We start from the raw sequence: 27,695 nt of genomic DNA on the forward strand, positions 1-27,695 counted from the left end.
GAAGGCATTAATCATTAAAAATTAATAAATTAGACTTCATCGAATCCAGAACCTCTACTCTCTTCAAGACATTACAAAAACAAAAAGGCAAACCACAGTTTGAAAAAATGTTTACACAATATAAATCCAAGAAAAGACGTATCAAGGATATATATAAAACTCTTACAACTCAGTAATAATGACAAACAAATTTTAAAAGGAAAAAAAGCATAAGAACTTTCAGAAGAGAAGATATACAAATGACAAGTAAATATATAAAAAGATGCTCAAAATCAATGGTCATTAGGAAAATAAAAAACAAAACCATAATGAGACACTACATCATATCCTCTAAAATGACTGACATTAAAAAGATAGGGGTGGAGGAATCGGAAAAGATGGTGACGAAGTAGAAGGACAAGAAATGCATCCCTCTCCACAGATGCATTGGGAACGCATCAAAAGATGCAATAAATCCGACAGAGAACCAACTGAACACCAGCAGACGACCTCGGACACCAGAAAAGACTGCAAGGATCCCAACATAACTGGTAGGGAGGCATCTACGACGGCTCAAAGAGGGTAAAGCGGCTGAGCTGTGGCAGACGGGAGGGAGTGAGAAACACACGGAGGGTCCGCACCACAGCTCAGTGTTCCCAGACTGAGACGTCAATTCACAGCTGAACAGAGGGCCCGGGAGCGGGAGCATGGGAACCAGAGAGCTGGTTCAGGGTGAGAAAAATTGTTGCCAGTAAGGTAACGGACTGAGAGGACAGGAGACAAGAGGTACACGGTGAAGACTGCCTGCCCCTGAGAGCTGCCTGGCCATGATGGCAGCTGGATGCTGCAGGCTCACGGGCGGCGGGGAGGAGCTGCGGGCATAGATTCTCTCTTTTGGCGCCTGCAGCGGGCAGTGGAGGGACCCCTGTGGGCCACCTAAGGCACTCAGGGATAACAGGGACCCTCAAGCCCTCAGGCAGGGCTAGCTTAAATCCCCTTGGAATGCCGGCAGCAGGGAGGCTGCAGAGAAGAAAGAAGCCCAGAGAGAGGCCCAACTCTGAGACATTCTGTTTACACCTGAGCCACCGGTGTCCCTCTGCAACAGGCACCTCCAAGCCCAACTGAAACGACAGAGCGCCACTACTCACTCACTCCCAGGGGAAGGAACCACTATTGTACCCTCTCCCTCCCCACACACCAACACTTACAGATGAACAATAAAGGAATCTCTGCTGGTCACAGAATAATACAAAAAACCTAAGGCGAGTAGAAGGACACTTACAGCTGAGACTCTAAGGAAACAGAAATATTACTATCATTCCATTGAACTGGTCCATTCTGGGATCAGTTCCAGTTTTTTTTGTTTGTTTGTTTTTTATTAATTACGATCTTGGTCCTAAGGGATCTACAAGTTTCATAACATTTTTTTTATTCTATTTTTTATTCTATTTTTATTTTTAGCCTTTTTATATACTTCTATTTCTAGCTAAGTTTTTGGTAGTATGGACTATATATCTCTCCTACCTTCTTTTCATATCTATCCTTTATACATTTCTATTCCTTTCTTTTTATTTACATATTTCCAGGTACACTACGCTCTTCTGTTCCCCTGTCTTCCATCCATTTTTAGTTTATTTTATCTTAACATATAAGCAACACTAACAATCTGCTCAGACTCCTTGCTCTATTCTCCAGATGACACACTGCCTTGGTATTTAATATTAGATTTTTGTCTTTATCTTAGTTCTTAGTACAATTGCCTAATTTCATTCTGAGAATCTCCATTCTGTCAGGTGGTACTCTAGCTCTTTTTTATATTTGATCCTAGCTTTAAATTTCTCCCTGGATTTGTGTTTGTAAGTGTAAGGTGTTATTTGTTTGTTTTAGCTTTTGTTTCTGTTTTGTTCTGTTTTGGTTTTCAGTTTCTGTTGGGTTTCTCTTTGAATATCTGATAGCATACTGGGGTTCTTCTGTCAGGTCTTTCCACAGCCTTATGTCCTAATGGATTCAGTAATTGAGTGTCTTATACATGTATGTGTTTCCTAGACTTAGTATTTGTTTAACCCAACACTCAGCCATTAGTCTGGGGCTTGGACAGTCTTCTATAAACCCCTTTATCACCGGGACAAGCAATCCCAGAAGTTTGGACTGCCAGGAGGAAACAAAGAAACACCATGCACACAAAGGAGCAGGAAAAAAAACCCCACAAGACGAAATAAATGAAGAGGAAATAGGAAAATTGCCTGAAAAGGAACTCAGAGTAATGATAGTAAAAATGATACAAAATCTCAAAAACAAAATAGAGAAAGTACAAGAAACAGTTCATAAGAACTCAGAAGAACTAAAAAGCAAACAGCAATGGATAACAAAATAACTGAAATTAAAAATACTCTAGATGCTATAACCAGCAGAATGCCTGAGGCAGAAGGACAAATAAGTGAGTTGGAAGATAGAATGGGGGAAATAACTGCCAAAGAGCAGGAAAAAGAAGAAAGAATAAAAACAATGGAAGACAGTCTCAGAGACCTCAGTGATAACATTAAGCATACCAACATTCGAATCACAGGCATCCCAGAAGAAGAAGAAAAAAAGAAAGGATACGAGAAAATATTTCAAGAGGTTATAGTGGAAAACTTCCCCAACATGGGAAAGGAAATAATTCACCAAGTCCAAGAAGCACAGAGAGTCCCATACAGAATAAACCCAAGGAGAAATACACCAAGGCACATATTAATCAAACTAATGACAATTAAACACAAAGAAAAAATATCAAAAGCAGCAAGAGAAGAGCAACAAATAACATATAAGGGAAAACCCATAAGGATAACAGCTGACCTTTCTACAGAAACTCTGCAGGCCAGAAGGGAATGGCAGGATATACTGAAAGTCCTGAAAGAGAAAAACCTACAGCCAAGAATACTCTACCCAGCAAGAATCTCATTCAGATTTGAGGGAGAAATCAAAAGCTTTCCAGACAAGCAAAAGTTAAGAGAATTCAGCACCACCAAACCAGCCTTACAACAATTATTAAAGGAACTTCTCTAAGTAGGAAACACAAGAAAAGGAAAACACCTACAAATACAAACCAAAGCAATTAAAAAAATGGTACTTGGAACACACATGTCAATAATCACCTTAAATGTAAATGGATTAAAGGCTCCAACCAAAAGACACAGACTGGATGAATGGATACAAAAACAAGACCCTTCTACATGCTGCCTACAAGAAACACACTTCAGACCAAGGGATACATATAGACTGAAAGTAAAGGGATGGAAAAAGATATTCCATGCACATGGAAGTCAAAAGAAAGCTGGAGTAGCAATACTCATATCAGACAAATTAGACTTGAAAGTTAAGACTATTACAAGAGACAAGGAAAGACACTACATAATGATCAAGGGATCCATCCAAGAAGAAGATATCACAATGGTAAATATCTATGCACCCAACATAGAAGCACCTCAATACAGAAGGCAAATGCTAACAGCCATAAAAGGGGAAATTGACAGTAACGCAATAATAGTGGGAGACTTGAACACCGCACTTACATCAATGGACAGATCATCCAAACAGAAAATAAAGACACACAGCTTTAAATGACACATTAGACCATGTCAACTTCACTGATATTTATAGGACATTCCATCCAAAAACGACAGAATACACCTTCTTCTCAAGTGCACATGGAACATTTCCCAGGATAGATCACATCTTGGGTCACAAATCAAACCTCGGCAAATTCAAGAAAACTGAAATCATATCAAGCATCTTCTCAGACCACAACGCCATGAGACTAGATATCAATTACAGGAAAAATACTGCAAAAAATACAAACACATGGAGGCTAAACAATACACTATTAAACAACCAAGAAATCATTAAAGAAATCAAAGAGGAAGTCAAAAAATATCTAGAAACAAATGACAATGAAGACACAACAACCCAAAACCTATGGGATGCAGCAAAAGCAGTTCTAAGAGGGAAGTTTATAGCAATACAATCCTACCTTAAGAAACAAGAAAAATATCAAATAAACAACCTAACCTTACACCTAAAACAATTAGAGAAAGAAGAACAAAGAAACCCCAAAGTGAGCAGAAGGAAAGAAATCATAAAGATCAGAGCAGAAATAAATAAAAAGAAAGGAAGCAAGAGCAAAAATTAACACAACTAAAATCTGGTTCTTTGAGAAGATAAACAAAATTGATAAACCATTAGCCAGACTCATCAAGAAAAAAAGGGAGAAGATGCAAATCAACAGAATTAGAAACGAAAAAGGAGAAGTCACAACCAACACCACAGAAAGACAAAAGATCATAAGAGACTACTACAAGCAACTATATGCCAATCAATTGGATAACCTGGAAGAAATGGATACATTCTTAGAAAAATACAATCTTCCAAGACTGAACCAGGGGAAGAAATAGAAACTATGAACAGACCAATCACAAGAATGGAAACTGAGACTATGATTAAAAATCTCCCAACAAACAAAAGCCCAGGGCCAGATGGATTCACAGGCAAATTCTATCAAACATTTAGAGAAGAGTTAACACCTATCCTTCTCAAACTCTTCCAAAATATAGCAGAAGGCAGAACACTCCAAACTCATTCTACGAGGCCACTACCACCCTGATACCAAAACCAGGCAAAGATGTCACAAAAAAAGAAAATTACAGGCCAATATCACTGATGAATATAGATGCAAAAATCCTCAACAAAATACTAGCTAACAGTATCCAACAACACATTAAAAAAATCATACACCATGATCAAGTGGGGTTTATCCCTGGGATGCAAGGATTCTTCAATATATGCAAATCAATCAATGTGATACATCATATCAACAAATTGAAGGATAAAAACCATATGATCATCTCAATAGATGCAGAAAAAGCTTTTGACAAAATTCAACATCCATTTATGATAAAAGCTCTCCAGAAAATGGGCATAGAAGGAAATTACCTCAACATAATAAAAACCATATATGAGAAACCAAAACCCAACATCATTCTAAATGGGGAAAAACTGAAAGCATTCCCTCTAAGAACAGGAATAAGACAAGGGTGTCCACTCTCACCATTATTATTCAACATAGTTTTGGAAGTGTTAGCCACAGCAATCAGAGAAGAAAAAGAAATCAAAGGAATCCAAATTGGAAAAGAAGAAGTAAAATTGTCACTCTTTGCAGATGACATGATATTATACATAGAAAACCCTAAAGACTCTACCAGAAAACTGCTAGCACTAATTGATGAATTTAGTAAAGTAGCAGGATACAAAATTAATGCACAGAAATCTCTTGCATTCCTATACACTAACAACGAAAGAGCAGAAAGAGAAATTAAGGAAACTCTCCCATTTACCACTGCAACAAAAAGAATAAAATACCTAGGAATAAACCTGCCTAAGGAGGCAAAAAGACGTGTGTGCAGAAAATTTTAAGACACTGATGACAGAAATCAAAGACAACACAAACAGATGGAGAGACATAGCATGTGCCTGGATTGGAAGAATCAACATTCTGAAAGTGACTGTACTACCCAAAGCAATTTACAGATTCAATGCAATGGCATTTTTCACAGAACTAGAGGAAGAAATCTTATGATTTGTATGGAAATGCAAAAGACCCCGAATAGCCAAAGCAATCTAGAGAAGGAAAAATGGAGTTGGTGGAATCAGGCTTCCTGACTTCAAACTATACTACAAGGCCATAGTGATCAAGACAGTACGGTACTGGCACAAAAATAGAAAGGAAGATCAATGGAATAGAATAGAGAACTCAGAGGTAAGCCCAAACACATATGGGCACCTTATCTTTGATGAAGGAGGCAAGAATATACAGTGGAAAAAAGAGAGCCTCTTCAATAAGTGGCGTGGGGAATATTGGACAGCAACATGTAAAAGAATGAAATTAGAACAATTCCTTACACCATACACAAAAATAAACTCCAAATGGATTAAAGACCTAAATGTAAGGCCAGACACTATAAAACTCCTAGAGGAAAACACAGGCAGAACACTCTATGACATACATCAAAGCAACATCCTTTTTGACCCACCTCCTAGAATCATGGAAATCAAATCAAGAATAAACAAATGGGACCTCATGAAACTTAAAAGCTTTTGCACAGCAAAAGAAACCATAAACAAGACAAGAAGGCAACCCTCAGAATGGGAAAAAATAGTTGCCAAAGAAACAATGGACAAAGGATTAACCTCCAAAACATACAAGCAGCTCATGCAGCTTAATATCAAAAAAGCAAATAACTCAATCCACAAATGGGTGGAAGACCTAAATAGACATTTCTCCAAAGAAGACATACAGATGGCCAACAAACACACGAAAAGATGTTCAACATCACTATCAGAGAAATGCAAGTCAAAGCCACAATGAGATATCACCTCACACCAGTCAGAATGGCCATCATCACAAAATCTGGAAACAACAAAGTTGGAAAGGGTGTGGAGAAAAGGGAACTCTCCTGCACTGTTGGTGGGAATATAAGTTGGTACAGCCACGATGGAAAACAGTTTGGAGGTTCCTTAAAAAACCCAAAACAGAACTACCATGTGATCCAGTCATCCCACTACTGGGCATATACCCAGAGAAAACCATAATCCCAAAAGAAATATGTACCATAATGTTTATTGCAGCACTATTTACAATAGCCAGGACATGGAAGCAACCGAAATGCCCATCAACAAATGAATGGATAAAGAAGATGTGGCATATATACACAATGGAATATTACTCAGCTATAAAAAGGGATGAGATGGAGCTATATGTCATGAGGTGGATAGAACTACAATCTGTCATACAGAGTGAAGTAAGTCAGAAAGAGAAGGACAAATATTGTATGCTAACTCACATATACGGAATCTAAAAATGGTACTGATGAACTCAGTGACAAGAACAAGGACGCAGATGCAGAGAATGGACTGGAGAACTTGAGGTATGGGAGGGGGCAGGGGGTGAAGGGGAAACTGAGACAAAGCGAGAGAGTAGCACAGACATATATATACTAGCAACTGTAAAATAGACAGTCAGTGGGAAGTTGTTGTATAACAAAGGGGGTCCAACTTGAGGATGGAAGATGCCTTAGAGGACTGGGGCAGGGAGGGTGGGGGGGACTCGGGGGGGGGGGAGTCAAGGAAGGGAGGGAATACGGGGATATGTGTATAAAAACAGATGATTGAACTTGGTGTACCCCCAAAAAAATAATAAAAAAAAAAAAAAAAAGAAGATGTGGCATATATATACAATGGAATATTACTCAGCTATAAAAAGGAATGAGATGGAGCTATATGTAATGAGGTGGATAGACCTAGAGTCTGTCATACAGAGTGAAGTAAGTCAGAAAGAGAAAGACAAATATTGTATGCTAACTCATATATACGGAATCTAAAAATGGTACTGATGAACTCAGTGAGAAGGCAAGAATACGGACACAGATGCAGAGAATGGACTGGAGATCTTGAGGTTTGGTGGGGCAGGGGGTGAAGGGGAAGCTGAGATGAAGTGAGAGAGTAGCATAGACATATATATACTACCAACTGTAAAACAGATAGCCAGTGGGAAGTTGCTGTATAACGAAGGGAGTTCAGCTCGATGAAGGATGATGCCTTGGAGGACTGGGACGGGGAGGGTGAGGGGGGAGTCGAGGGAAGGAGGGAATACGGGGATATGTGTATAAATACAGATGACTGACCCTGGTGTACCTCAAAAAAAAAAATGTAACATTTGTGTTAAAAAATAAATAAAATAAAATATTATGTTAAGAATAAAAAAAAAAATAAAGATAGGGGTAACTCTACTCAATACTCAGTAATGACCTATATGGGAAAAGAACCTTAAAAAGAGTGGACATATGCATTAACTGATTCACTTTGCTGTATAGCAGAAATTAATACAACATTGTAAACCAACTATACTCCAATAAAAATTAATTTTTACAAAAAGACTGGTAATACCAACAGTCAGGATATGGAGAAACTGAAACTCACATGTCTTGCTATAGGAATGTAAAATACGCAACCACTTTGGAAAAAGATTTGGCAGTTTCTTATCAAGTTAATGTTCCACTTACCCTCTGACATAACAATTTTTCCATTATTCAAGAGAAACGAAAGTATGTTTGTCCACAGAAAACTTGTATGAGAATTTCTTAGTAGTTTGTTCATAATAGCCCAAAACTGAAAGCAACCCAAATGTTCACCAACAGATAAATGGACAAAAAAATTGTGATATATTCATACAAAGGAATACTACTTAGCAATAATAAGAAACAAATTACATATGCAATAGCATCAAAGACATTATGCAGAATGAAAGAAGCTAGACACAGCATATACCAAATGATTCTATGTGACATTCCATTATGTGAGATTTATGTGAACTAATCAGTTATGGAAAAATCTACTATGGACTTAAAGATCACTATCTAAAACTGAGGCCTGAGTACAAGTTTGTTTTAAAGATTTAGATTAGTGCATGTAAAATAGCCCCTGGTCTATAAAGCAATAAACAAATGTAGACACTATTATTAACTTATACCAACAATTCTGGTACAGCAAGTTAACAACCTCCTGGATAAGACTGCAATGTCTTAGTCTGTAAAATTCGAAACAAAGATCACAAACTAGAATTGTCCAGCTCTGAACACTTCTTCCAAAAATGAATCACCTGCCAACTTCCAGACATCCTAAAACAAAGAATAATTCTAGAGGGAGAAAAAAAACGACACCCAACTGAAAACAAGGCAGCATTCTTCAACAGAAATGGTCAAACCAATAACAAAAATAATTCATAGGAAAATGAAGAAAACCAAAATATAAAAAATTCATCAAAAATAGAGATGTGTCAAGGATGAACCATGGACTTAAATGCCTTTATTGTCATCATTACAAAATATTTATCACTTAAAGTACATTTTAATTATTCCAATAATTTCTGATTGAAATTTTATGTCAATACAATGTTCCCTGCTCTATTATACACTGATATGACCTTTCTTTAACAGCCCTTGGATTAAAAATAACCTAATAAAAATGCCATTATCTGATTAAATATAAATAAACTAAGAAGTTAACATTAATTTCATATTCCTGGGGAAAGCAGTTCCTGTCATAAATAGCTAGCCATCCCAAATGGCTTAATCTGTGAATTTTATGTGTTAACTAACTGTATCATCATGTACATATGCTCACTGGTAAAATGAATCATCACAAACTCCTCTGCTCTTCCTCTGCTCTCAATGCACACCATTTCAAGACCCTCAGGCATAGCACTGGATCCCTTTTGTCCTTGACTTCTTTGGCTTCACACAATGTGTCTCAATGCTTTTTTTTTTCTTCCAGTTTGGATATACCAATCAAATTTTAAAGGTTTTTTTGCTTTGTTTTGTTTTGTTTTTTTACCCTCCATCATCTTAGGACGCTGCTCCTGGGTAGCTGCCCACAACTCCAAGGCACAGCATGTGCAAGCACCATATAGACAGAGTGAACATCCTTCCCAGTTTCAGTCTTGGTTTACACCTATTGCCTAAAGATAATCAAGAAAAACACCCTTTCATCCTCAGAAGTTACTACTTTGGGCAAAAGGTTAAATAATCACTCTACTCAGACCACAAAAATTGGCTATGAACAGTCAAATACACAGGAGGCACTCAACGGCAGGCAGCTTGGCTGGCTAACTGGCTGAAGAACATATGGACAAAAACTATTTCAATGCCAGCTCAGGTCTCTGGAACATTCTTGTAGAACAAATACAGTCTTTTATTACTTTTACATTGATTATCAAATCAATCTAAGTGTTGCCCAGAAAAGATTATTAAGGAATTCACTCTTAATCAATGGACTAAAAATAATATGTAATAACGCTTTCTCTAAATGCTAAACATACTTAAAAAACAGTATATTGTATTAAGTGATTAATAGTTGGCCATATCTTGTGTTTAAATCATCAGTGTCTCAACTTAGTCCTTTTAGAAATTATTTAAGTTAAAGATAAATAAGGTTTTACTATATCACAATTGATTTCCAAGAGACAGAGAGCTCACCTATATCTACTATAACATAATATTTACTGTAAGTCACATATAAATGGTGATTAAAGTGTGGTAAATCCATAAGATGGACTACATGAAATAAAACGGAACTGCTGATACTCAGAACAACATGGATGGATCTCAAATGCATTATGCTAAGTGAAAGAAGTCAGACTCAAAAGGCCACCTACTGTATGAGTCCCACTTAAATGAATTTCTGGAAAAGGCAAAATTATAAGAACAAAACATAGATCAGTGGTTGCCAGGGCTTGGGGTGGGGGACACAGGGGCGCTGACTACCAAGGGGCAATACTGTTCTATATCTTCACCATGGTGATGCTTACACTGTATGCATTTGTCAAACTCCTAGAATTGTACACCAAAGAGTGAATTGCACCATGTATAATTTTTTAAAAATTAATCTGAGGGCAAAAATATTTTTAAAAAGTAGTTTAGATCTGGAAAAGAAAAAAGAGGCCAAAAAACAACAAAATGTTATCTCCCACACTTAAGAGAACAGAGAACACTGCATGTGAAAATAAAAGGCAGCTCTAACTAAACTGCCTTGACTAACAGTGTACTGTCAGGGTTCTATGGCAGCACTTCTTTCTGTTTCTGCAGTGTTGTCTCTCTGAATGAGACCCTCACCTCTTATCTAACCCAATCTTTCAAATCCTCTCTGAATGCCTCTCTCAATGTTTACTCTGGGCTTTCTAACCTTGGTTTGTGTAACGGACTGTCTTACATTCATAATCCACTTCTGCCTTAACATGCACTATTGGCACCAATCCATTTCTTCACTCTTGACCTCATGTTAGTACTTACATTTAATCTCCTTAATTCCTGATTCTATCTCAACTTTGTTCTGATGGGTCCCTCAGCTAAACTTCATCATGTCCTCTTCTCAGTCTTCAACTGGGGTTCTTACCTATCATGAGTTAAAACTACAATGGTTAATAATTTCTTCTCTCCTTGAAGTGCTTTGGAAGTGGCAAACTCTAAACCCTCCTTGGGAACCCTATTAGTGTTTTTTCACTCCAATAAATATGATGTCCTTATTTTTGCCCAACTGAACTCTTGCCTATCTTTAAATTCTATTTCCTGTTTGGTTTTATTCAAAGACACAGATAAGAGGTCAACTTCTTCCTTACAAAAATCATGCATCTACTTTAAGACTATTATTAAAAATATACTATCTTCCTTCTTCAAGGTACATACCTATGATTCCCACAACACTGTTTATCACTTAATGCTATACCTTATGTTCTCTCAAACCTCTCCAGTCTTTCTACAACCTTTTACAAATGAAATGACCAAAACAGAATACTAAGAAATAACAGACAATTTACAAATAAACACAATACTAACATGGCCAAAAAAGAATACCCTTTGAACAAAAGCAATCACTCAACTATTCATGGTCTCTTATGACAGAGGACAGGAGTAGAAAATAATAACAATCTCAGAACTTCCAGAAGTTAATTCTCTAGCAGTGAGTTTGCTGTTTCCTCACAAACCAGAAGACCCCTCAATCTCTACAACCACTGAGCATTTACAACCTCCCCACCCCAGGCAAGAAAAAGCATCCAAAAAACAAAAAGCTCTTGCTATGAATTCACAGTAGTTATCTCTTCCAGGCCAGGCAGGTGGCCTTCACAGGGTCTTAAACTTCTCAGCTATCATCTCATTTCTCTTACAGCTCATTGCTGCTGTAATTATGCAATTGTTGAAACTACTTCTTATAATCTTTTATTTCCTTTAAACTCAAAGTACCATCTTCCTGAGCTAGAGAAGAGGGAACAAGGTTGAGAAAAGATAAAGCTGGAAAGCAAAGAAAGAGAACTGTTTTTTTTAAAAAACTAAATTTAGCTGATAGGATTTGTCTTTCCATAATGTAAGCAAAATACTTACCTTCAAGATAATTAAGAGGCATAAGTGAGTTCCAGAATAAGAAGACTTTTACCAAAAAATTAGATCAAGAAAACAGACAAAAATACAAAATACAAAGCTAATGATAAGACAGGAGACAAAAGACAGGAATTAAAAAAAAAAAAAGAGATAGGATGCAGGATGCAAAAACAGGGCTGTAATCAAGGGAAAAGAAAACAGAAATCTGTCCCAAAAAAAGCAGCAGAGTTATGGATGCAAAATATAATTTCATTTTGCCGGTGTTTCTTTTTAAAGAAAGTAATAATGTAGCTGTTTGTATTTAGTTTCAGGGAACTGAGAAAAATGAATTTCAGACCATCAATGTACATGAAGAGTATCAAATATTAAGGGCTTTTATGACAAAAGTTTCTAGAAAATAAAGGATCGAGTCAGGAATAAGTAGTCATATAAAAGCATCTGTAATTCAACAATACTTTTCAAGTTTAAGTTGGCCTCTACACCTCTCTGGTAATACACTGAACAGAGTTATACCATAAATGTATGGGGAAGAAGAAGCTGTATGAGCTACTTCTAACTCTACCTCATGGATCTATCTGGATCATGGCAGCAGCTAGCAAAAACCTAAGGGGTTAAAGCACACCCATTACCCAAGACCAAAAACTACTCCCACCCCACCTTGGCTCAATGGTTTTCTCCCACTGTGGTGAGGGTGGTTTTGGAAAAGCTCCTCAAATGCCAGCAAACACTGTAATACAAAAAGAAAAAACAATTCATAAGTACCAAAACTTAACTAACATCTTGGTTTCCCTTTCAAGGAAGACTGGTATAGTGGAAAAAACACAGTCTAGGAGCCAAGAAACCAAGTGTATTCTGCTTGTTGGTCATTCATTCTAAGATGTCTGCTGTACTCCAGGGGATCTGGTGGGGAGGGCACCAAACTCACTGCTCAGGGTTACTAAACTAGTAGAATATGTAATGGAAGCTCCAGATGGCCATCTCGGTCACGAATTGAGCTGAAAATGAAGCCATCAGAGAAGCTAGCAGAACTAAGGGATGTCCAGTTTCAGTCCTTCCTGCAGTTATTTTCTCCCTTAAGTTAGTCTGTAATAGGTTTCTGTGACTACAAGTAAGTTTGGCCAACACATTTGGATTCTAATTCCACACTGAACTTGGGCAAGTCATTCCTCATTTATTGGCCTTAGTTCCTTGTCTATAAAATGGGCTAGATCTGAGGTTTTCAAAACTTTATTTTAAGCAATAGAACTCTTTTAAACAAAAACCTTGTTTTGATATCAAAAAACTAAAATGATTTTATTCACATAAATGTATTTTATAAGATCAGATTTACAACATTTACTTCTGACCAAAATCAATAAGAACAATGGGTATTTAAATCTCACCTTGAAACTGAAAATAAAAATGACTCTAATAGTAGAAATGTACTATCAAATGTATGACATTTAGCATATCAAATGTATGATATTTACTATAGTCACCAAAGTCATTGAGAACAATGATGTGTTTTGATAAAAATGAACTTTAAAGTTAGAGACTAATGGTAAAAGTTGAAAGCTTTTATTAACCTCCCAGGATTCAATTTATTTCTATACTCTGTTTCGGTTGCATAGTAGTAAGACAATCCTGATTCAAAAAGAAAAGCGCAAAGAATAACATGGTATTACTTAATCACCTGCCTTACCCCATGATATTATTTAATTAAAGGTAGAGAAAAGTTCTTAAGTTCTGCACAACAGAAAACCTAATAGCACAAGATTTTTTTAAACAGGTCTCCAATTGGTTAAAATTTAGTATATAATATTCACGGGTGCTGGTTTTTTATTTTTTTAATGATTTAAACCTCATTTAAAAATTAAATCTGAACCAAATGTTTACAGATTCCAATGAGTATCTTCACAGAACTCTAATAAAACAGATAATATCTAAACTCTATTAAGAAGATTTTGTCAGATTCATACACACTCACTACCCATCAGAAATTGTAATGAAGCAAATATAAAAAGTTATTAATTCCTTTTTTTTATAATAAGCCTGCTTTAAAGAAAAGAAAAATTCCACCAATTCCTATTCACAATCAGAGAGTTATGAACACAGACAAATAATAAATTGGGTCAAATAAGACTATTATAGTAATCTATCTTAGTGAGAACCAAGTTGATGGGGAAGATCATAGAACGTGCTATAAAACATTCATTATTTAAGAGTGCCCACTTCACAACTGAGATGAATAACTCTCCATGTCCAACCTCAAGAAGTTAACAGTCTAGCAGAGGATATAACACAGCAGTTGACCCTGAACAACACAGGTCTGAACTACATGGGTCCACTTATACACAGATTTTTTTCAATATTAAATGCTATAATACTACACAATTGCAGTTGGTTGAGTCTGGAGATGAGGAACTGTGGATTTGCAGAAACCATGTATACCAAGGACTGACTTGGGATTTTTGACTGTGCCTCTAACCCACGCGTTGTTCAAGGGTCAACTTTATACTCATTCATTCAACAAGAGTGTCTCCTCACAACAAGAGTGTCTGCTCAGTGCCACCAGCCACTGTGCAAACTAGGGTTAAAAGTGAACAATATACATACTATCCCTATCCTTTTAAGTTTAGACTTTAACCTATAGGCAGTAGATAACCAATGAAGATTTTAAACAAAGAGACAATATGATGATTAGGTTAACATTTTTGAAAGATGGCTGGCTACTACATATTCGAGATAGTAAGCCCCAGGATAGAGAAACCAGTTAGGAGCTACTACAATGATGACAAAATAACGGGAAACCCAAAAGATGGAACAACAAACTCAGTTGAAATATGTGAAAACAAACAAAAAAACCTTCAGAGGGTAATGCTGCAGCTCAGTGTTAAAAGACAAGGAGGATGCAGACAAGCACAGGGAGTTTGTGCAATAAGAGAAAACCATATGAAAGGCATGTCTGGGAAACTTCAAGTAGTTCCTCACAGTGGGTCTTGAATGAGGTGAAATCGTAGCTAGAAAGGTAGATTAAGGAAAAGACAGTAAAGGATATTTTATAACAAAGAAACACCTCCAGGACACTGGGGAGTGCTTTTAAGCAGGGTGATAACATGACCAGGCTTACATTTTAGAAAAATTCGTCCAGGGACAGTATCCTGAAGAAGATAACAAGTTTAACCATCCAAAAAAAGAATGCATGCTTGCCAACAGATACACTATCTCAAAGTCCTAATCTAACTAATAATTTATCATGACAACCAAATATGGTCCAAGCAAGTACTCTGAGCTTTAAAAACCAAGCAACTAGTAGCAACTTCAGGCCACAATGCAGTTGTCATGGCTTTGAAACCAAAAAAAGGGACGTCTCTGCAGATAAAATACTAAAAATGTAACAATGACAAAAGATAAATTGAATGAAGAGGAAAAAATTGCAACTAAGAAAACAAGGATACAACAGAGAAAATTTTACTTCAGGGTAAGAATTACTTCCACTTGTTCTCAATTAAATACAGCTTCTCTTCTTGTATGTAATAATAAATTGTGGCTCCAACAAGCAATTCAAAAGCCAAATTTAATGCACAACACTTAAGAAAATAACCAAACAGGACTTCCCTGGTGGTCCAGTGGTTAAGAATCCGCCTTCCAATGTAGGGGACATGGGTTCGATCCCTGGTTGGGGAACTAAGATCCCAACATGCCATGGGGCAACTAAGCCCTTGCGCTCTGGAGCCCGTGCGCCACAAGAGAGCTTACACGCTGCAACTACTGAGCCCATGCGCTCTACAGCCCACGCACCACAACTAGAGAGAAGCCCCCACATCACAATGAAGAGCCTGTGCGCCGCAACAAAAGATCCCACATGCTGCAACTAAGACCCAACACAGCCAAATGAACAAATATTAAAAAAGAGAGAGAGAGAGAGAGAAAGAGTAACCAAACAAAAACCAGATGAGAAACAGCAAACTATAAGAGAGGACCATCTCTACACTAGCTTCTCACTGCTTAAAAAGAAATCTCTCCCTGGCTGGTTGGTCCTTGAAGCATTCCAACTAAAATAGGGTAAGGTGAGGTAGAATAGGGTAGGTGGGGTAAAGGAGGACTTGCTATTCCTCAAAGGTTACTTATCAATGAACTAGACAAGTTCCTGAATGCTTTCATTCCAGTTCCTTTTCTTTATATAACAGATATAACTCAGATTCAAACATGCCAACAGATACAATGAAGAATCCAATTATTTTATCTTAGGAAAATGAATCCTACCTTTCCGGGGTCATCCTTGGATCGAGGCACTTTAAGGAAACACTTGTTCAGTGACAGATTATGTCGTATGGAATTCTGAAATTAAAAAAGAAAGAAAAGCCATAAGGTCATTGGAATCCAAAAACCAAAATCCCCCTTTAAAAACAGAATCAGCAACCTATCGTCTCTATGCACTGGAATACAATTACAAATGGAATAAGCTTTTAAACTGAGCTTCAAATTTAAATCTTTCTGATTTTCAAATTCTGAATGCTGCAAAGGGAAGTAGTTATTGGAAAAGACAGTTTCTAGTGCATTTTACAAAACTCCAAATAATGGAACGTATGTCCCATTTTAAATGTTTAGTAAGATCTTTTAATGATGCAGGAAGATGTCTATGATTAGTGTTAAATACCAAATATAAAATTGTATGCATTTATGATCTTAACTGTGATATATATTTATTAGCTAATTTATTTATTCTTGGAAACAAGCCAGAATGCAAAATGCTAAGAGTTATTCTACATGGAATTATAGGCGATTATTTTCCTCTTTCCCCTTTTCTACAATGTTCAAATGATTTACAAGGCACATTTGTTACCACTTTTTAATGAGTTTAAAAAGTTGTAAACCAAAAAATTCCACTGCACCATTACAAGAGCACATAAAAGCCAATTAGGTTCTCACTACAATATGTAACAAAAAACCAGGTGGGAAGACACTGGCTACAGAAGCCAGCAAGAATATGTAGGTTTCTCAATGTAGCAGAAAAGAATAAACAACTTGGATGGGAAGGAAAATGCACTTAGAGACCTGGAGAATCTGTGAAACAGGAAATCTTTCATGAATAAGCAGGACTATGCCACAATTTTTACAGAAAATACCCAAAGGCCATTCCTTCTTAATGAAATGCTCCAAAATTCATTTCATAATTTTGTTTGTTCCAAAATGGCCAGGTATTTGATGGAGGGACTCCAATTGCATTCAGCCACTAATCAGAATTGGATGCTGGGGGGAGAGGGGGTCATTTTTTGGCATAATGTCATTTTATTTTTAATATAAAATTCAGAACTCTAACAATGCCTACATTAAAACTTGCCTTTCATGAGGCAATACTGGGATCAGAGAAGTTTTTAAAAGATGACCAGAGAACATGAATTCAAGCCTATCTTATTACCAAACACCAATTAAAACTTATAAATGGGAGTTCCACCACTACTTGGAATGTAAACAGCTACAAAGACTGATGATTCCTCCTAAACAATGAGAAACCACTGGGTAAGCCAAAAAAAAAACCTATTTTTAAGCCACATCAGAGAGCTGAGGTTACAAAGCAGCGCAACAAATAAAATTCCTAAGAGGGACAAGCCCATTCGAGGAGAAAGGGGACAACCTGTCTCACCTTTTGGCAGAATATGGGAGAAAGAGGTGGCCACCATCCAAACACCCAAGGAATTAGCTAAAATTTGAAAGGCCAAGCATGGGCTAGTGTATCAGTTTAGAGTAACAAGGACCCCAGACACAAGGCAAGTTTCCACTCTCTCTCAAGCTCAGAAGCAGCTCTTGGGCCTTCACCATATGCTCACAAGAAAGACTGGGGCAGGAAAGGAGACCAAAGAGAAAGGAGGTAACTGATCGCCACAGGGGGGGAAAAAAGCCACACCACCTTCCATAGATCTTAAAAGCGAAAAAACTTAAGTCTGAGGTAGGGGCAGCAAAACCTCTCACCCACAGGGTTCTGGCAAACATTACTTCTGAGAGAAGAATGGAAACAAAGCCCTTCTGCCACTAGGGAGGGATAAGAAACACTTTCCCAGGATACAGGCAAAGATCCACTGATGCTGCAGGAAGCAAAACCCTTTTACCAATGGGACAAGTGTCAGAAACTACCCAGGGGCCAGGATCCTACACCAATGCACCATGCTGAGGTGGAGGTTGGCTACAGCTGGGAAAGGGGTAGGAAACTCCCAGGCAAAAGTAACTGAATAACTAACCTGGTTGAGGCAAAAAACAAAACAAAACAAAACCCAACCACTGAAAAAGCCCCACTCCCAAGTCCAAGGGCCTGAGTAAGACTAAGGCTAGATCAAGACCCACCCCCCGCGCCGCCCCCACCAAAAAAAAGAAAAAAACACCAACCCCTACCACAAGCCTAGCAGTGAATAACAAGTAATGACAACCTACTGGTAGAGCAGGGGCAGGGGCACAGACAGAGACACCCATCTGTATGTAGCAAGGTGGGCAGAGACAACTAAAATCTAAAGAGAAAACAGAAAAACTGAGAAAACCCTACAGCACCCAAGCTTCCCACTCTAAACACAAGGTAACAGGAGTCTACTGCAAAAGAAATGTAAAGTCTGTGGTATACTAAATGTAAAGATACCAACAACAAAACCCAAATCCAGCTCAACTACTGAGAAGAGTAATTCAACTCCCCACACAAATGGCCTGTGAAAAAAGACACTTGTCCATTTACAGATATAAATACTAGTTACCTCTGTCTCCACCATTTTTCTACACATGTAGCTGGAACTCAGTCAAAAATTGCAAAGCACATGGAAAAGCAAGAAGAAAAAAAAAAAAAAACCACTGTCAAGAGATAAAATAATCAACAAAACCCAAATGAGAGATGACGCAGGAGTTAGAAATGACAAGAACTTTTAAAAAACTATGACTAATATGTTCAAGCACCAAGGAGAAAAAAGTGCACAACTTGCATAAAGAGATGGAGAATGTCAACAGAGATGTGTAAACTGTAAGAAAGAGTCAAATGTCACCGACAGACATAAAAGACATGATCAAAGATAAAGAATTCCACAGACGGCTCATCAGTAGACTCGGCACAATTAGGGAAAGGCTCAGATATCTTGAGGCTAGATCAACAGAAATTATTCAAACTAATACATGTACACGCAGGCATGCACACATACACAAATACAAAAGAAGAAAAAAATTCATCCAAGAACTGTGGAACAATATAGGTAATTAGAGTCCCAGAGGAAAACTGAAAAAAAATGGGACAGAAGAAAAATCTGAAGATGTAACAGACAAGAATCTTCCAAAAATAATGCAGGACATCAAATCACAGATGCAAGAATTTCAGAGAACACCAAGCAGAAGGAATTAAAAATCCACACACCTATATTCATTATAGCTCAAATGCTGAAAATCAAAATGAAGAGAACATCTTGAAGGCAGCAAGAGAAAAAAAGAAAGATTATGCATAGAGAAATAGCAGATATCTCAAAAACTATGCAAGTTAGAAGACAACAAAGTAACATCTTTAAAATACTAAAAGAAAAAGTAAATTCTATATGCAGAGAAAATATCTCTCAAAAATTAAGGCAAAATAAAGACTTCTAGACAAACAAAACTGAAAGAATTCAATTCTTGTACCGCCAGCTGGCTGGTAATGTTAGAAGGAAGTTCTTCAGGCAGAAGTATGATACTAAATGGAAACCTGTATCTACAAAAAGAAATGAAGAGTTCTAGAAATTGTGAAAATGAAAGCAAATTCAAAAAATTACTTTTTTTATCTGTAATGCCTTTAAATGATAACTGTCTAAAGCAAATACAATTTATTATGAGGTTTATAACAGGTAAAAGTAAAATGTACAATAACAATAACAAAGGTTGGCTCAGGGGAATCAGAAGTACAGTTGACCCTTAAACAACACAGGTTTGAAGTATATGGGTCCACTTATACAAGGATTTTTTTCCCGATAAATACATACTACAGTACTATACAATCCAAGGTTGGTTGAATCCGCAGATGTGGAACCATGGATATGGGGGGCCAACTGTAAAGTTACACATTCGACTATGCAGGGGTCAGCCCCTCCCCTCACTCCCCAGGTTGTCCAAGGGTCAGCTGTATAAGGTTTATAAAGTTCTTACACGATACAGAAAATGGTATAATAAAGGTAGAGTGTGATAAGTTAAAGATGTGGGTGGTAAACCCTAATCACTTCCTAAAATAAAATTTAGAAAGAGGTATAATAAATAATAGTGAAAATAAAATGAAATCATAAAAAAAACTCATTCCAAATCCAAAAAAAAAGAGAAGGAAAAGAAAGAACTAATCAGAAAAACTACCCACCTAAAAAGCTCAAGATGGGAAAAAAACAAAATTAAGATGGTCACAAGAAGAAATCAAAATGGTCAAGTTTTTTTCTAAGTGGCTTCAGTGGAAGAACACATTGCTACTTGGGTCTTCCTCCTCTCCAAAAAGCTTAAAAGCTGGAAATCTTCAAGACTCTGCCACTGTCCTTTTTTCATTTCTACATTTGCTGCCTAAGGCAATCTCATCCACAGCCATGGCTTTAATAACGATCTGTGACAATCTTATCCAAATCTCCAGACCTTTCTCCTGAATTAACACATATTTTCAACAATCTACAAGACATCTCCAGAAACAACCCCAACTCAACATGTTTAAAACTACACTCAATCTTTATTTCCAGTATGGTCTTCTTCCAGTTTTCCCTTCTCTATTTAAAGACAATTATTCATATAACTGCTCCAATCAGAAACCTGTAAGACCTTCTTACCTCCTCCCTCCCCCTCACACCCAAAAGAAATCTGTCACCAAATCTTGCAAGTCTACCTTCAAACTACGTACTTTATTCCATTTCTTCTGTTACTATCTCAGTCCAGGACACCAGTCTCACCAAAACCAATACAACAGCTTCCTAGCTGGTGTCCATCCTTTACCTGCCTCTCTTTACCTCCTCCACCATTCTCTACCCAGCAGGCAGCTGCCTCTTCACAAGGCAAATTTGACATTACTGCTTCAATTAAAACCTTTCAATAACTTCTCACTGCACTTAGGATAAAATGTAAAATCCTTAAAGCCTCCACAAGACTCTTCATGATCTCAGCCTACCCTGCTGTCATAATCTCTATACTCATCCCCTCCAATGGTCTCTCTCACCTCTAGGCTTTCCATTTATTGCTCCCTCTGCAAAAGTTACGGCCGCCAGCCATCCTCCATCTCGCTCACCTAAGTAAGCCTACTCAATTTTCAATTCACTCTTGGCGTAAACACTAGTTCTTTAAGGAAGTCCTATCTGACTTTCACAGATTATTAGGTTAAGCCAAGTGTGGATTTCACATCACGCAACAATTTGTTAAATGGTCTTTCTCTGCCAAACTGTATTCTATATCAAAATGCAAGCAGGCTCCACAAGGGTAGGGATCTTGTCTACCAACTCGGAACCTAGAATATAATGCTCTTCATATGGGAGTCACAAATCTGTTGAAAAAAATACCAAAAGCATATTTAGAAAATAAAAATGCCCAGAGAGCTATGAGAGCCAAGACATGTATTTACAACACACAATGAAGAAAAGAGATTACTTCAGACCCCACAACTTGGGGAGACGCTACCTCTAACAACCCTAAGAAAAGAAGCTGGAAGAATAGAGGTAGAGATAATTAGGATGGCGGAGAGTAAGCTGGAGAAAAATGGTCCAGGTTAAATAACTGATAAAGGCATATTGCTCAGCCTTGAAAACCGCAGCTTCAAAAGTAGTTTCTCAAAAGTACAGTCTACCTACATTAGATTCACTTGAGATGAATTTTAATGCAGATTCCTAGGCTCAAAGATGACTAATTCAAAATCTCTGGAGTTGTGACCCAGGAATCTGAATTTAAAAGCACTCTCGCTGATTTTTATTTTCAACTTGAGTTTAAACTGGCATCTCTAATTCAAATCAACCACCATATTCCCACCTACATTTCTCTTCTCTCACTGTGAGAGCCCTGATTCCCCAAAACACTAATATAGGTACTCATTTGTTCTATCCTACCATGCACATAAAATTGTTTCAGAATCGCACTAAACTTTTCAACTTCTTTTCTTGCGGTTATACAAGGTAGAGAGACTGCATCTAGCAAATTACCACTTTCAAAGGCAAATCTACTAGATGAAGCCCATGATTTTTTTGTAATTCTTTCCAACCTTGGTATACTCTTTTCAAGTTTCTTAAATTTTTTTCTGTGTGATTATGTTATACATTTGATAAGGCTGATTTATTTCTCCTTATACTCAATTTTAAGGTTTTCTTTCTTCATCCTTTTTGATTTCCTAACATATATTTTTTTGAATGTGTAAAACACTTAGACATTTCAAAACTCAAAACTATACAAAAAGGTACACTCGAAATCTTATTCCCTTCTTTATCTCTTCTACCTCAGTTCCATCCATCCCTATAGGTAACTATGTTTACTATATTTCTAGTTTATGATTCCTCAGTTTCTTCTTACAACAATAAGCAAACACATAATCTATTCTTATTTCTCTTTTTTATTCACATGGAAAAGTAGAATACACCCCCACATACCCATACCACTCTTTTATATTTTTCTTTTTATTACCCTAAATTTCAGTAACTTAATAGGTTAATTTTCTTTAGTATGGTGAATAGCACAAAAATTTAAATTCCTTTCCTGCAGTTCAGATTATCAAATCATTCAATTATGGAAATTCAAAGAGTTTTTAGAACTCTTATGGACTATTCAAAGAATTGTTTTTAATATGTAATCTCCCTTCAATGCCCTGACACAAAATGAAAGGGAGTTCATCTAAATATTAAAATTCTATTTGAATCCTTTTAAGTGACTATGGCAACATTTTCTCCTCTGGGTGACTATAGCTGGCTTTACATTTCTGGAAATGTGGTGGGACAACTGCTTTAGGATCTTTCTTCCACCCTCTCTTCAACCAATACAAACTAATTTCACAAGTTCTATATGACCTTCCATTTTCACCTAACCCATCTCCTCCATACCTGAAGAAATAGTAAGCAGAAAATTGTACAAGTAAATGCTAAACAAATCTAAGGACAGTGAATGGGAACTAAAACATGAAAAGAGAGACAGGACCTGAGCAAAGGAGACGATAAATCACTTTCCATTCGTCTCCACTTGAAATGTTCAATATATTTCTATGTTTACAAAAACAAAATTTAAAGTAATTATGGCAAGTTCTAGGCTCCTAAAATTGAGTGGAAGAAACTTTTTTAAAAGAATAATTATGAAATAGCAATCCCTGGAAATATTAAAGGTCTGCCTAAAGCCATAAACTGGACCAGATAATCTCCTTGGCATATCTTTTAGTTCTAAAAAGCAACATTATCCTTCTCAACCTATTCCCATTTTTCACCTTCCATCCCTCTTTCTTCATTACAACTAAATCATGTATCTTCCAGATTAAACTGTATCACTACTTCCAAACCGGTTTCAGACCATAAGTTGGGCTGGCCAGCAGCAAGAAACCCAGCAGTCTGAATCTGGCATTCTCAGGTAGACTTAGATGAAACAAGAACTTTGAACAAAAATCTATAAATTCTATAATAGAGCTAGTAATAAAACATACGGAAACACAAGGTTACAGGGAGAAGAGAGGTTACATATGAGCTTAAAGAATAAACAGAATAATGCCAGGACAAGGAAGAGAAAAACAAAAGCAAAAAAGAAATCAAAATATTTATTTCTAGGACAACTAATAGGCTGGAATACATAGACGAAGAAAGAGTACATGAGAAGAAACTAGGAAAAAATAAAGCTAGGAAAGAAAGCTGGGACCAGGATTCTGGCTTTCACTCAAACTGCGTTTACTGAGGCTTACTAAATGGAAGTACTGTGCTAGGACATGGAATAGCAGAAGAGATATAAAAAATCCCTTCCCATAAGGCACCTGATTATCTGGTATGGTACACAGCACATCACTGTTGCACAGTAATTCAGTAAATGCCTTTAATAAATATTATAGTCAAACAAAAAAGACAAAGGTGTTGCGACAGGAAAGCTTAAGAGAAACAAGTGTAACTACCAGCTGATGGCAGACCTAAAGCTCTGTAAGTCCCCTTCTTCCACATGCACACACACAAACACACAACCCCCACACAGCACACAACTGGATAACTCCTACATAAGAATATAAACGTAACGTGCAGATACGAAAGAAAATTGAATTATTTGTTGTATAACATAAATTAGGTAGGTAACTAATTTGAAGCTTCCTCAAAAAGCTTAGATGAGTAGCTAGGGCTTCTTTAAGATGTAGCTGATTCTAGAGCTGGGGCAGGAAAAGTACAAGATGAGCCTGGAACATCTTGTGGTGCCAGAAAGTTAAGAAGCAGTAAACAAACAAAAGAACTGGACCATATTAAAGGAGCCAACCTTTAAGAGCTCCCAATTACAAAAGCAGCAAAAATGTGAGCAACAAATAACGACAGCACAAAAAAATAAAATAAATATTCATGAGTGCATACTATTACAAATTTATGACTGAATAAAAAATAAAAGGGGAAGAAGGGACAAGCCTTCCTTACAGAAGAATTCCAACTGATATGAAGGGATAAAGAAAAAGAGAAAATCACCACTAGAAAACAATAAAAACTGCTGTATGATCTACCAATGAATGCTAAAATTAATGAACAAAAGTTTAAGAAAAAACAGGGTACTGCATGCTGTCAAAGTATCTTCCCCAAAACACTTCATAATTTACAAAGTGATAAACAGTAATTTTATAGCAGAGAAACCTGGCAGACACCACCTTAACCAAAGAACCAAGGTGAACCTTACCAATAGGAAGACATACTGATACTGACATCAAGTTCCCCCTGATGTGACTGATATACAGAGAAGGGCACATCACCTCTGCATTATTCTTTCCCAAAATGCATTGCCTCAATCTAACCAAGAAAATATCAGACATATCCAAACTGAGGAACAGTCTACAAAATACCTGATAAGCACTCCTCAAAGGTATCAAGGTCATAAAAGACAAGAAAAGATTGAGGAACTGTTACAGACTGCAGAAGACTACGGAGGCACGACAAATGACAGTTAAATGTAATGTGGGATCCTAGATTAGATCCTAAATTGAATCCTGGAATATAAAAAGACCTTAGTGGAAAAACTGGTGAAATCTGAATGAAGTCTGCAATTTATTTAGTAGCTAATTTACTTAGTACTGCTTAGTCAAAAGTATTAATTTCTTAGTTTTGATAATGGTACTATGGTTACATAACGTGTTAATGAAGAGGAACTGGTTGAAGGATATATGGGAACCCTTTGTACTACTTATACAACTCTTCTATAAATCTAGAATTCTTTCAAAATAAAGTTTTTTAAAAAATCTTGCACGATAAAAACAGTACTAGTTTCAATACTATCTTTTTTTTTAAACCTTAGACACACTATCAACTTAACTGAACTGCGGGTATTGTTCTCCAGTGAATGCTACATTATCTCCGCTCCAATACTTCATGCTATGTCAGTCCTCTAACATAACAAAGCTCTAACAAATTAATATTCTATCAAAAATAGTTATTCATCTAATTTAAAACATTTAATTTCCTTTTCTTACATACTAAAAATGACTAGTAATCAGAATTTCATCTTTAATTATATAAGCCTCCACAAAGCTTTATCTTCAATAAAAGCCAATATTGCTATTGTTTATAGCATAAAAATAAAAATTTAAATAAAATCCTTACCTTCCAACCACTGCCAGCCTCTCTATAATATGGGAAGTTATCACAAATCCACTGGTAAATCTCACTTAGAGTCATTTTCTTTTTGGGTGAGCTATTAATTGCAAACGTAATGAGGCTGGCATAACTGTATGGAGGTTTCCCATCTTTGTGCTGTTGGACTTCTTCCTGGTCCAGGGTTGTATTTGGGTCAAGGAGCGCATTCTTCTTGGAAATTCCTGTTCCATGTGCATTTTGTGTAGCATCAGATTTTTGGATGGCTGCTCTCATGGTGAGCTGTGGTAACCAGTCCATAGATGTTAGGCTGCTCTCCAGTTCAGATGTCATCCTGAAGGTAAATAGACTCCTTAGTCAATATCAAGGAAAGAACCCCTGCTTCTCAAAATATCCAATATTCACAAATCTAGGAGTTCCAAAGTGAGGGAAAGCCTGAGTTAAATCTGGAGGAAAAAGATTGAGTATATTAATGACCAAACCAAATATTTAAGGGATCAACATTTCCTAATCTTTTTTTTTAATTTCCTCTCCAAAACACAACAAATTTGGTTTTAAACTGTTTAAGAGACAGAACAATACATACACACAAAGTGATTTTGATGCCAGTTCCCTTAAAAAGACTATCTGTCACTTTAAACAGAGAGACAGGATCATAACAAGAAAAAACCAATCTGCAGTCCAGCTCTTTACTCACCAATACCACAGGCCCTTTTAAAACTTAAGACTGTATATCTGGCATTTCTTTTACACAAATTTTAGTGAAATCATACAAAAGAATACCAAAAGTAAAGTGTAGGCAAGAGGTCAGAGAAGTAACTGAGAAATAGGCACAGGAATTTACATGGAGGAAAGAAGGTAAAGTTGAGCAGGTGGAAGGTAGGAAGAGTAAAGCAGGGTAGACAAGAATAGCAAGGAGACAAGCTAGCTGGGGGAGCTGACTGAAAAAAGGAATGCAAGGACACTGATGAACGAGAGAAAAGGAGCATAAGCAGTACCAGGTGATTTAAAAAAAAAAAAAAAAGAGTCAAAGAACAAGCTTAAGAAAACTAACTAAAGATCTGGGAGTGTAGGATATAAGAGAGAAAATCACGTAAGTGGACAGCAAGAAAAGAAGCATTAAAAACTGGAGGACAGGCTTACAAAAACATCCAGTGAGCTGGATTCTGTAATCTATTTCTCTCCAAAGCTGGAAAATTCAAACCATTACCACCCAAAGAAAGAAAAAAGAAAAAACAACATCTGCCAGGTTAACACATATTCTGGAGAGAGAAGGAAGTTGCTCTAAGAATGGAAGATAAAAATATAGAAACAAAGCTTGACACGTCACACTGGAATGGCTAACTTTCAACAAAGGGTACGAACTTTCCTATCCTGGGATCAGAGAAGCAGGAAAAGTAAGCCTGACAGCAAGGCAGAAAGGAATGAAAGACTTCTAAGTGATACGAAAATAAAGGAAAAAAGAAAACAAAATAAGAAACTTAAAGTATCTCAGTAAAAAGAAAAAAATTGTGGCTAAGAAAATCCCATATATACCCCTTATTCCAAATGGCTTCAGGCAAAAGCAACCTAAAGTATGTGCTTAGGATCTGAATTTCTGGCAGGCAATGCAGAATTAATAAAAAACACAGGCTCTGGAGTCAGGAAGACCAGAATTCAAGTACTTATTCTACCAGTTACTATCTGTGAGACTATGAAAGTGTTAATATCTCTAAACCCATCTTATCTGTAAAATGAAACAATAATAGTACCTGTGATTAAAATATTACTTTGAGAATTAAATGGGATAACTTATGCAAAGAAGAAACATTCAATAGGTGTTAGTTACTAATATTACTCTAGGAGTATCTTGGGAGGGTACTAATGAACCACAAAGTAAACATGATTAAGCAACAGCAATTATAAATCAAGAGACAGCCATGAAGATTCTACGGGCAATACAGTAGAATCCTATTATCTTGTTTTTCCCATATTTTTAATTAACAGTTTTACATTTTTCATTTTCCCTCCCCATCTCTACTGTATGCATTCCTCT

General features: G+C 36.8%; 1 protein-coding gene across 3 annotated transcripts in view; it reads right to left on the bottom strand.

Moving 5' to 3' along the window:
• FOXJ3 (forkhead box J3) overlaps positions 1-27,695 on the bottom strand; it is a 137,222-nt gene that overhangs the window by 69,848 nt on the left and 39,679 nt on the right. For 2 of the 3 annotated variants that reach the window (XM_057707334.1, XM_057707314.1), the window contains exons 3-4: positions 25,670-25,994; positions 16,185-16,259 (exon numbers count right to left, since the gene is read on the bottom strand). In XM_057707334.1, coding sequence (XP_057563317.1) covers positions 16,185-16,259; positions 25,670-25,994 — 400 coding nt within the window. Of the gene's footprint in view, positions 1-16,184; positions 16,260-25,669; positions 26,107-27,695 lie in introns of all 3 variants that reach the window. The other variant, XM_057707324.1, reaches the window with a different exon arrangement.

The sequence above is a fragment of the Hippopotamus amphibius genome, chromosome 1 (genome assembly GCF_030028045.1).
Source record: "Hippopotamus amphibius kiboko isolate mHipAmp2 chromosome 1, mHipAmp2.hap2, whole genome shotgun sequence".
In the NCBI taxonomy this organism is placed as follows: Eukaryota; Metazoa; Chordata; class Mammalia; order Artiodactyla; family Hippopotamidae; genus Hippopotamus; species Hippopotamus amphibius.